The 12,274-nt window shown below is 47.4% G+C and overlaps 1 protein-coding gene across 1 annotated transcript in view; it reads right to left on the bottom strand.

The window, feature by feature from the left end:
* The window catches only part of LOC144487786 (uncharacterized), a 38,004-nt gene extending 26,225 nt beyond the window's left edge, over nucleotides 1-11,779 (bottom strand). Inside the window, exon 1 of the mRNA XM_078205860.1 lies at nucleotides 9,859-11,779. Coding sequence (XP_078061986.1) covers nucleotides 9,859-11,700 — 1,842 coding nt within the window. The 5' untranslated portion in view covers nucleotides 11,701-11,779. The remainder of the gene's footprint in view (nucleotides 1-9,858) is intronic.
* Nucleotides 11,780-12,274: the final 495 nt, after the last annotated feature.

Raw genomic sequence — 12,274 nt, 5'->3', positions numbered from 1 at the left:
CAAAATAGGAATTTTTGAACAATGTTCTGTGCTCTGACTAACAGTATAACATTTATAGCTGTATTGGAGCTGGGAGCTGTGTTAAAATGCTCAGTGGGATTTGTGAGTGATCTTGGGCTTTGCAGGTTGGACTCTAGTTGTGGAGGTACTGAGTGCCCCTGGGGCAGGATTTTGGGAAATCGCCTTTGGTTCAGGACCCCGAGGAAGATTCACATTTCTACTTGGGGTGGTCACTCAATGGAGTTAGTGAAAGTCATTATTGTTATTCATAATTTTACCTTTCTAAAAATAAACTTTGAAATGGGAATGGGAAAATGAGCTGTAGTCCAGAAGCCAGTGTTGAGTGTTGTGAGGTACTGAGGAGGGTATCAAGGTTGCAGGAGTGTACCGGCAGACAGGAAGGTGGGTTGAAGTGTGTCTATTTCAATGCAAGGAGCATCTGGAATAAGGCAGGTGAACTTGGAGTGTGGATTGGTACTTGGGACTACAATGTTGTGGCCATTACGGAGACATGGTTAGAACAGGGACAGGAATGGTTGTTGGAAGTTCTGGGGTATAGATGTTTCAGTAAGAGTAGGGAAGGTGGTAAAAGAGGTGGAGGAGTAGCATTATTAATCAAGGATAGTTTAACGGCTGCAGAAAGACAGTTCGAGGGGGATCTGCCTACTGAGGTAATATGGGCTGAAGTTAGAAATAGGAAAGGAGCGGTCACGTTGTTAGGAGTTTTCTATAGGCCCCCAAATAGTAATAGAGATGTGGAGGAAGAAATTGCAAAGCAGATTATGGATAGGTGTGGAGGTCACAAGGTAGTTGTCATGGGTGACTTTAACTTTCCAAATATTGATTGGAACCTTTATAGGTCAAATAGTTCGGATGGGGCAGTTTTTGTACAGTGTGTGCAGGAGGGTTTCCTGACACAATATGTGGATAGGCCGACAAGAGGTGGGGCCACATTGGACTTGGCCCGTTTCATTACCCAGTACTAAGTGTTCGGTTTGTTTGTGGGAGAGCACTTTGGAGATAGTGACCACAATTCGGTGTCTTTCGTTATTGCAATGGAGAGGGATAGGGCCGTACGGCAGGGCAAGGTTTACAATTGGGGGAGGTGGAATTATGATGGGATTATTTTGATGCAGCGAATGGTAATGACCTGGAACTCGCTGCCTACGAGGGTGGAGGAAGTGGAGACAATAAACAATTACAAAGGAAATTGGATGAGCGTTTGGGGCATTTCAAAAATAAATGCTGACTAAATATCTCTGAACTTCCTCACACCCGGTCACTCTGTCATTCTTGTGAAATTTGAAATCAGGTATTTGCAACAAGACTCAAAGAGCATCAGCCCACTGGAGGCAAAGTTGTGAGACCGGCCAGTCCAGCAGAAAGAAACCCTCCGACCCTCCCCAATGACCAACTGTGAGACTGAACAAAATGCAGTCCTGGATGTAATTGAGAGCAGAAACAATAACAGCAGACTCTCATCCCCATATTCACTTCTGAACTCGCTGGTGTCTCAGCAGATTCGATAACTGAGTGAATCTTTTCCCACATGCAGAGCAGTTGAATGGCCGCTCTCCTGTGTGAACTCGCTGGTGTTTCTGTAGGTTGGATGACTTACTGAATCCCTTCCCACATTGAAAGCAGCTGTATGGTCTCTCCCCTGTGTGATCTCGCTGGTGTGTCTGCAGGCTTCATATCCGAGTAAATCCCTTCCCACACTGACAGCAGGTGAATGCACTCTCACCAGTGTGAACTTGCTGGTGTCTCTGCAGAGTGGATGAATCAGTGAATCCCTTCCCACACACCCAGCAGGCGAACGGCCTCTCCCCAGTGTGGCTGTGCCGATGAGCTTCCAGTGGAGAGGGCACTTTGTATCTCTTCCCAGTGTGTTGTGCCTGATTCAATCGACAAACAGTTTATTGAGTTACGCCAGCGGGGAGAAGCCACAGGGACTGACCATGTGTAACTCCACCCAACAAAGAATATCATCAATTCTTATCCAGCTACTCAGCCCATCCCGGCTGGACACAATCCAATCAGAATGGTGATAGATTACATACATTATAGGTTCAATAAAATTAGTATCTGGGCATTATGGGGCTTTGTGATCATCTCATGGACAGGTGCCCCATCATGCTTTCCAGACCCCCCTTGGGGGGGGGGTCTTTCTTGGGCTTTCTTTGTACATCGACTCCCTTAGTTAGAAATGGGGCGGATTAAAAGTTCTCAAATGGACGTCAGCACCCTTCCTTTGTTTTAATCGAATGACCACATGGTCTGGGAATCATTTCTATTTAATACTCTCTCTTTTTAAACTCTTTTCTTCAGTATCCAATTCCAGAATTTTCCTTTCCTTTGTGTGACTTGTGTCAGGAATAAATCTTTGGACCTGACAGGAAGTTTAACCCAAGATCAATCCAACACAGGATTGGTCAGAATCATTTCACATGTGTCAAATTTTAAAGAACCATTACAAATTAAAACTCTCATTCTCACATGGGTGAATTGTATCCGGATTAAAATTTCCAGATGTTTAGTAAAATATCCTGGAATCCTGTCTCTGGCCAGTAAATATGGCTCCAGGTTCATAACTTCTGAACAAAAAAAGTTTTATTGATCACACTTCCTTTTTTAAAAATCTGTTTGATTTAAATCACAGACAGAAAACCTCAAAGCTTGAAGCATTCAACCTACAAATATCATCCATACACAAACAGAGAAACTTAGCATATGCTTTACAACAACAATGACCAAAATTAATTACTTAAGCGTTCTTGTGATCCTGTTTTTAAACTTCCAAAAATGCCTTTAATTAAAGACTCAAGACAAGGTTAATTCCCCAGAAAGATAAACCTGAACAAATGTAGCCCAAAACAATGATAAAACACATCTACAAACATCCACAAAAAACAAATGAAACACACAGGTGGAAAAAGTGGTGAAGGCATATGGCATGCTTGCTTTTATTGGATGGGGCATAGAGTATAAAAGTTGGCACATGATGTTGCAGTTATATCGAACGTTGGTTAGGCCGCATTTGGAATACTGCGTCCAGTTCTGGTCACCACACTACCAGAGGACGTGGAGGCTTTGGAGAGAGTGCAGAAAAGGTTTACCAGGATGTTGCCTGGTATGGAGGGTATTAGCTAGGAGGAGAGATTGAGTAAACTAGGGTTGTTCTCTCTGGAAAGAGGTTGAGGGGGCAACCTAATAGAAGTTTATAACATTACGAAGGGCATAGATAGGGTGAACAGTTGGAAGCTTTTTCCCAGGTCAGAAATGACAAACACAAGGGGTCACAAGTTCAAGGTAAGGGGGGCAAGGTTCAATACAGATATGCGGGGGACGTATTTTACACAGAGGGTGGTGGGGGCCTGGAATGCACTGCCAAGCAAGGTGGTTGAGGCAGACACGCTAGGATCATTTAAGACTTATCTAGATAACCACATGAACAGACTGGGAATAGAGGGATACAAACGGGTGGTATGTTAGGAATACATGATCGGTGCAGACTTGGAGGGCCGAAGGGCCTGTTCCTGTGCTGTTTTGTTCTTTGTACATATTCCAGACTTTCACTCGACTGTCGGTGGATATCAGATTGGTATATTCCATTATAGGGTCTGTTCTGTGCTGTACTGTTCTATGTTCTATAACATCTTTGTTGATTTAAAACCCCAAACACGTTACACCCAAACACCGGCAAAATCTTTGTTCTTTATCTGGGGATAAAATTCTCAGTTATTCCAAATTCCTCCAGGCTATGCTTAATATTTCCACATTTAACTTATTCCCAGAAATCCTCAATTATAAACTAAAATAGACACATGAGTTTCCGGGCAGTCTCAGGAATATGGTCAAGATAGTCCAGTCCCACAATGCCTCACATTCAATCTGCAGTCCTTCAATTATAACAGAATATGTGGCTGTATGTAGCTGCCTTGGCCATGGTCAACCCCAACCCCAAGGGTGCCTTCTTGAACTGCTGCAATGCCTGAGGTGTACGTACACCCACAGTGCTGTTAGGAAGGGACTTCCATCGAAACACAGAAAAACTACAGCACAATACCAGCCCTTCAGCCCACAAAGTTGTGCCGAACATGTCCCTACCTTAGCGATTACTAGGCTTACCTATAACCCTCTATCTTACTAAGTTCCATGTACTTATCTAAAAGTCTCTTAAAAGACCCAATCGAATCCGCCTCCACCACCGTTGCTGGCAGCCCATTCCACGCACCCACCAACCTCTGAGTGAAAAACTTACCCCTGACATCTCCTCTGTACCTACTCCCCAGCACCTTAAACCTGTGTGGTCTTGTGGCAACCATTTCAGCCCTGGGAAAAAGCCTCTGACTATCCACTCGATCAATACCTCTCAACATCTTATACACCTCTATCAGGTCACCCCTCATCCTTCATGTCTCCAAGGAGAAAAGACTGAGCTCACTCAACCTATCCTCATAAGGCATGTCACCTAATCCAGGCAACATCCTTGTAAATCTCCTCTGCACCCTTTCTATGATTTCCACATCCTTCTGTAATGAGGCGACCAGAACTGAGCACAGTACCCCAAGTGTGGTCTGACCAGGGTCTTATATAGCTGCAACATTATCTCACGACTCCTAAACTCAATTCCTCGATTGATGAAGGCCAGTACACCATCCACCTTCTTAACCACAGCCTCAACCTGCACAGCTGCTTTGAGCGTCTTACGAACTCTGACCCCAAGATCTTTCTGATCTTCCACTCTGCCAAGAGTCCTACCATTAATATTATATTCCGCCATCCTATTTGACCTGCCAAATGAACCACCTCACACTTATCTGGGTTGAACTCCATCTGCCACTTCTCCACCCAGTCTTGCATCCTATCAATGTCTCGCTGCACCTTCTGACATCTCTCCACACTATCCACAACACCTCCAACCTTTGTGTCATCAGCAAACTTGCCAACCCATCCTTTCACTTCCTCATGGAATTGCGGATAGCGAAGAGCATTGTCGGGCAATACAGCAGGATATAGATAGGCTGGAAAATTGGGCGGAGAGGTGGCAGATGGAATTTAATCCGGATAAATGCGAAGTGATGCATTTTGGAAGAAATAATGTAGGGAGGAGTTATACAATAAATGGCAGAGTCATCAGGAGTATAGAAACACAGAGGGACCTAGGTGTGCAAGTCCACAAATCCTTGAAGGTGGCAACACAGGTGGAGAAGGTGGTGAAGAAGGCATATGGTATGCTTGCCTTTATAGGACGGGGTATAGAGTATAAAAGCTGGAGTCTGATGATGCAGCTGTATAGAACGCTGGTTAGGCCACATTTGGAGTACTGCGTCCAGTTCTGGACGCCGCACTACCAGAAGGACGTGGAGGCATTGGAGAGAGTGCAGAGAAGGTTTACCAGGATGTTGCCTGGTATGGAGGGTCTTAGCTATGAGGAGAGATTGGGTAGACTGGGGTTGTTCTCCTTGGAAAGACAGAGAATGAGGGGAGATCTAATAGAGGTGTACAAGATTATGAAGGGTATAGATAGGGTGAACAGTGGGAAGCTTTTTCCCAGGTCGGAGGTGACGATCACGAGGGGTCATGGGCTCAAGCTGAGAGGGGCGAAGTATAACTCAGACATCAGAGGGACGTTTTTTACACAGAGGGTGGTGGGGGCCTGGAATGCGCTGCCAAGTAGGGTGGTGGAGGCAGGCACGCTGACATCGTTTAAGACTTACCTGGATAGTCACATGAGCAGCCTGGGAATGGAGGGATACAAACGATTGGTCTAGTTGGACCAAGGAGCAGCACAGGCTTGGAGGGCCGAAGGGCCTGTTTCCTGTGCTGTACTGTTCTTTGTTCATCCAGGTCATTTATAAAAATCACAAAGAGTAAGGGTCCCAGAACAGATCCCTGGGGCACTCCACTGGTGACCGACCTCCATGCAGAATATGACCCGTCTATAACCACTCTTTGCCTTCTGTGGGCATGCCAGTTCTGGATCCACAAAGCAACGTCCCCTTGGATCCCATGCCCCCTCACTTTCTCAATAAGCCTTGCATGGGGCACCTTATCAAGTTTCCAGTTACTGAGAGAGACAAGAGATGAAATTGCTGGGCCTCTCACAAAAATCTTTGTTTCTTCATTGGACACAGGTGAGGTCCCAGAGGATTGGAGGATAGCAAATGTGGTCCCGTTATTTAAGAAGGGTAGCAAGGATAACCCGGGTAATTATAGGCCAGTGAACTTGATGTCCGTGGTAGGGAAATTGTTGGAGAAGATTCTTAGAGATAGGATCTATACACATTTAGAACTGAATAATCTCATTAGCGATAGACAACATGGTTTTGTACAAGGGAGGTCATGCCTCATAAATTTGGTTGAGTTTTTTGAGGAGGTGACAAAAATGACTGACGAGGGAAGGGCCGTGGATGTCGTCGACATGGATTTTAGTAAAGCGTTTGACAACGTCCCTCATGGAAGGCTGGTGCAAAAGGTTAAATCTCATGGGATCAAAGGTGAACCAGCTAGATGGGTACAGAACTGGCTTAGCCATAGAAGACAGAGGGTAGCAGTGGAGGGGTCTTTTTCTGATTGGAGGTCTGTGACTAGCGGTGTTCTACAGGGCTCTGTACTGGGACCTCTGCTGTTTGTGATATATATAAATGATTTGGAGGAAGATGTAGCTGGTGTGATCAGTAAGTTTGCGGACGACACAAAGATTGCTGGAGTTGTGGATTGTGATGAACATTGTCAGAGAATACAGCAGGATATAGATAGGCTGGAAAATTGGGTGGAGAAATGGCAGATGGAATTTAATCCAAATAAATGTGAAGTGATGCATTTTGGTAGATCTAATGCAGGGGGGAGCTATACAATAAATGGCAGAACCATCAGGAGTATAGACACACAGAGGGATCTGGGTGTGCAAGTCCACGATCCTTAAAGGTGGCAGCACAGGTGGAAAAGGTGGTGAAGAAGGCATATGGCATGCTTGCCTTTATTGGGGCATAGAGTATAAAAGTTGGCACATGGTGTTGCAGTTATATGGAACGTTGGTTCGGCCGCATTTGGAATACTGTGTCCAGTTCTGGTCACCACACTACCAGAAGGACGCGGAGACTTTGGAGAGAGTACAGAAAAGGTTTACCAGGATGTTGCCTGGTATGGAGGGTATTAGCTATGAGGAGAGATTGAGTAAACTCGGGTTGTTCTCCCTGGAAAGACGGAGGTTGAGGGGCGACCTAATAGAAGTTTACAAAATTACGAAGGGCATAGATAGGGTGAACAGTTGGAAGCTTTTTTCCAGGTCAGCAATGACAAACACAAGGGGTCACAAGTTCAAGGTAAGGGGGGCAAGGTTCAATACAGATATGCGGGGGACGTATTTTACACAGAGGGTGGTGGGGGCCTGGAGTGCACTACCAAGCAAGGTGGTTGAGGCAGACACGCGAGAAACATTTAAGACTCATCTTGATAACCACATGAACGACTAGGAATAGAGGGATACAAATGGATGGTCTAGTTAGGAACACATGATCAGCGCAGGCTTGGAGGGCCGAAGGGCCTGTTCCTGTGCTCTATTGTTCTTTGTGCTTTAAAATAGACACATGAGTTTCCGGGCAGTCACAGGAATGTGGTCAAGATAGTCCAGTCCCACAATGCCTCACATTCAATCTGCAGTCCTTCAATTATAACAGAATATGTGGCTGTATGGAGCTGCCTTGGCCGTGGTCAACCCCAACCCCAAGGGTGCCTTCCTGAACTGCTGCAATGCCTGAGGTGTACGTACACCCACATTGCTGTTAGGAAGGGACTTCCAGCTACATATTCCAGACTTTCACTGGACTGTAGGTGAATATCAGATTGATATATTCCATTCAACCACACCCAAGGTGTGTTATTCCAATTCCTTTATTGTCCAGGACAATACATTCACAATATCTTTCAAACAGAAATTAAACATTCCCATTTGATTTCAGACAGTAACATATTCTGTTAGTTTGTTCTTTATTGTCAATGTCAGGCTGGGGTTGTTTTCCTTGGAGCAAAGGAGGTTGAGGGGAGATTTGATAGATGGGGGACAAGATTCTGACAGGTTTAGATAAGGTGGACAAAGAAAAGCTGTTCCCATTAGCTGATGGAACAAGGACGAGGGGGGACACAGATTTCTTGTTTTGGGTTAGAGATGCAAGGGAGGGGGGAGTGGGGGGCTGGGGGGGGGGGGGGCAGTGGGGTGGGGGGGGAATTGAGGGGGGAGATGTGAGGAAGAATATTCTGATGCAGTGAATGGTAATGACCTGAAACTCGCTGTCTATGAGGGTGGAGGAAGTGGAGACAATAAACAATTAAAAAGGAAATTGGATGGGCATTTGGGATGTTCCAAACAGAACGAAGAACAAAGAAAATTACAGCACAGAAACAAGCCCTTTGGCCCTCCAAGCCTGCAGCAACCATGCTGCCTGTCTGAACTAAAACCCCCTACCTTTCCGGGACCATATCCCTCTATTCCTATGCTATTCATATATTTGTCAAGACACATCTTAAAAGTCACTATCGTATCTGCTTCCACTACCTTCCCCGGCAACGAGTTCCAGGCACCCACCACCCTCTGTGTAAAAAACCTGCCTTGTACATCTCCTTTAAACCTTGCCCCTCGCACCTTAAACCTATGCCCCCCAGTAACTGACTCTTCCACTCTGGGAAAAAGCTTCTGACTATCCACTCTGTCCATGCCCCTCATAATCTTGGAGACTTCTATCAGGTCTCCCCTCAACCTCCGTCGTTCCAGTGAGAACAGACCAGGTTTCTCCAAACTCTCCTCATAGCTAATGCCCTCCACACCAGGCAGCATCCTGATAAATATTTTCCGTACCCTCTCCAAAGCCTCCACATTCTTCGGGTAGTGTGGTGACCAGAATTGAACACTAGATTCCAAGTGCGGTCAAACTAAGGTTCTATAAAGCTGCAACATGACTTGCCAATTTTTAAACTCAATGCCCCGGCCGATGAAGGCAAGCATGCCATATGCTTTCTTGACTACCTTCTCCACCTGCATTACCACTTTCAATGACCTGTGTACCTGTACACCGAGATCCCTCTGCCTATGAATGCTCTTAAGGGTTCTGCCATTTACTGTATATTTCCATTCTGTATTAGACCTTCCAAAATGCATTACCTCACATTTGTCCGGATTAAACTTCATCTGCCATCTCTCCGCCCAATTCTCCAACTGCTCTATATCCTGCTGTATCCTTTGCCGTTCCCCATCGCTATCCGCAATTCCACCAACGTTTGTGTCGTCCACAAACTTACCAATCAAACCAGTTACATTTTCCTCCAAATCATTTATATATATTACAAACAGCAAAAGTCCCAGCACTGATCCCTGCGGAATGTCACTTGTCACAGCCCTCCATTCAGAAAGGTACCTTTGCACTGCCAACCTCTGTTTTCTTCTGACTAAATATCTCTAAACTTCCTAACACCCTGTCACTCTGTGATCCTTGTGACATTTGAAACCAGGTATTTGCAAAAAGACTCAAAGAGCATCAACCCACTGGAGGCTGAGACCAGCCAGTCCAGCACAAAGAAACCCTCTGACCCTTCCCATTGACCAACTGTGAGAATGAACAAAATGCAATCCTGGATGTAATTGAGAGCAGGAACAATAACAGCAGAATCCAACCTCTGGAATCACTCGTGAACTTGCTGGTGCCTCAGCAGCCGGGATGAAACGCTGAAACCCTTCCCACACACAGAGCAGGTGAACGGCCTCTCCCCAGTGTGAACTCGCTCGTGCGTCTGCAGGTTGGATAACTGAGTGAATTCTTGCCCGCACTGAGAGCAGGTGAACGGCCTCTCCCCAGTGTGAACTCGCTGGTGTGCCCGCAGGCTGGATGACTGAGTGAATCCCTGCCCACACTGAGAGCAGGTGAATGGTTTCTCCCCTGTGTGAACCCGCTGGTGTGTCCGCAGGTCGGATGACCGAGTGAATCCCTTCCCACACTGAGAGCAGGTGAATGGTCTCTCCCCAGTGTGAACTCGCTGGTGTGTCTGCAGGCTGGATAACCGAGTGAATCCCTTCCCACACTGAGGGCAGGTGAACGGTCTCTCTCCAGTGTGAACCCGCTGGTGTGTCCGCAGATGGGTTGACCGAGTGAATCCCTTCCCACACTGAGAGCAGGTGAACGGCCTTTCCCCAGTGTGAACTCGCTGGTGTGTCTGCAGGCTGGATAACTGAGTGAATCCCTTCCCACACTGAGAGCAGGTGAACGGCCTCTCTCCAGTGTGAACTCGCTGGTGTCTCTGCAGGCTGGATAACTGAATGAATCCCTTCGCACACTGAGAGCAGGTGAATGGTCTCTCTCCGGTGTGAACTCGCTGATGTGTCTGCAAGTGGGATGACAGAGTGAATCCCTTCTCACATTGAGAGCAGGTGAACGGTCTCTCCCCAGTGTGAACTCGCTGATGTCTCTGCAGGTGGGATGACCGAGTGAATCCCTTCCCACACTGAGAGCAGGTGAATGGGGGCTTCTCCCCAGTGTGAACTCGCTGGTGTGCCCGCAGGTCGGATGACCGAGTGAATCCCTTCCCACACTGAGAGCAGGTGAACGGCCTCTCCCCAGTGTGAACTCGCTGGTGTGCCTGCAGGTTGGATAACTGATTGAATCCCTTCCCACACTGAGAGCAGGTGAACGGCCTCTCCCCAGTGTGAATTCGCTGGTGTGTCAGCAGGCTGGATGACCGAGTGAATCCCTCCCCACACTGAGAGCAAGTGAATGGCCTCTCCCCTGTATGAACTCGCTGGTGTGTCCGCAGCTCGGATAACTGAATGAATCCCTTCCCACACTGAGAGCAGGTGAATGGCCTCTCCCCAGTGTGAACTCGCTGGTGTCTCTGCAGGCTGGATAACTGAGTGAACCTCTTACCACACTGAGAGCAGGTAAATGGCCTCTCTCCAGTGTGAACTCGCTGGTGTCTCTGCAGGCGGGATGACTGAGTGAATCCATCCCCACACTGAGAGCAGGTGAACGGCCTCTCCCCAGTGTGAACTCGCTGGTGTATCTGCAGGCTGGATAAATGAGTGAATTCCTTCTCACACTGAGAGCAAGTGAACGGCCTCTCTCCAGTGTGAACTCGCTGGTGTCTCTGCAGGTGGGATGACTGAGTGAATCCCTCCCCACATTGAGAACAGGTGAACGGCCTCTCTCCAGTGTGAACTCGCTGGTGTGACTGCAGGCGGGATGACCGAGTGAATCCCTCCCCACACTGAGAGCAGGTGAATGGCCTCTCCCCAGTGTGAACTCGCTGGTGTGTCTGCAGGCTGGATAAATAAGTGAATTCCTTCTCACACTGAGAGCAAGTGAACGGCCTCTCTCCAGTGTGAACTCGCTGGTGTCTCTGCAGGCTGGATATCCGAGTGAATCCCTTCCCACACTGAGAGCAGGTGAAGGGCCTCTCCCCAGTGTGAACTCGCTGGTGTCTCTGCAGGTGGGATGACTGAGTGAATCCCTCCCCACATTGAGAGCAGGTGAACGGCCTCTCCCCAGTGTGAACTCGCTGGTGTCTCTGCAGGTTGGATAACTGACTGAATCCCTTCCCACATTGAGAGCAGATGAACGGCCTCTCCCCAGTGTGGCTGCGCCGATGAGCTTCCAGCTCTGATGGGGTTCCGTATCCCTTCCCACAGTCCGCACATTTCCATGGTTTCGCCATGGTGCAGGTGTCCTTACCTCACTCTTGAGTGGACAATTAGTTGAAACTTCGTCCACACACAGAACAAGATTACAGTCTCCACCTGCTGTGAATGGTGTGATATTTATTCAGACTGTGTAACTGGTTAAAGCTCTTTAGTCAGTGCATCGGAACACTCTCACTCGAGTGTGGCAGTGTGTTGACGCTTTTTCACTCACACTGACATTTCAAATCTTTTCAAATCGACAGACTGGACAATCATTTCTCCTTCTGGATTCAAAGTCCGATGATATTGAGGTCCCAAGGAATATGACTCTGTCAGATCTAGACGTGACGTTTGAGATTTCAGCCTGTGATTCCTCTTTCAATATCCTGGAAAATGAGTTTCCAAAAGTCATCAGTGTCAGTACAGGATAGAAATTCAGAACAGACAATTTCTATGGAACATTCTTTCCTCTCTCATTCAGAGGGTGGGTTCTCCCCCGCATATGCACAGCTTCCCCTCTCCCTCGCACATTTTGCAGTCCCGGGCGGGGGGAGGGGGAGATCACCGAGCGGCTTCTCGCTCTGGCCAGAGCCGTCAGCCGGTTGCCTG

This window comes from Mustelus asterias, unplaced genomic scaffold, assembly GCF_964213995.1.
Source record: "Mustelus asterias unplaced genomic scaffold, sMusAst1.hap1.1 HAP1_SCAFFOLD_1042, whole genome shotgun sequence".
NCBI lineage: Eukaryota > Metazoa > Chordata > Chondrichthyes > Carcharhiniformes > Triakidae > Mustelus > Mustelus asterias.
This window is presented reverse-complemented; position numbering and strand designations above follow the sequence as displayed.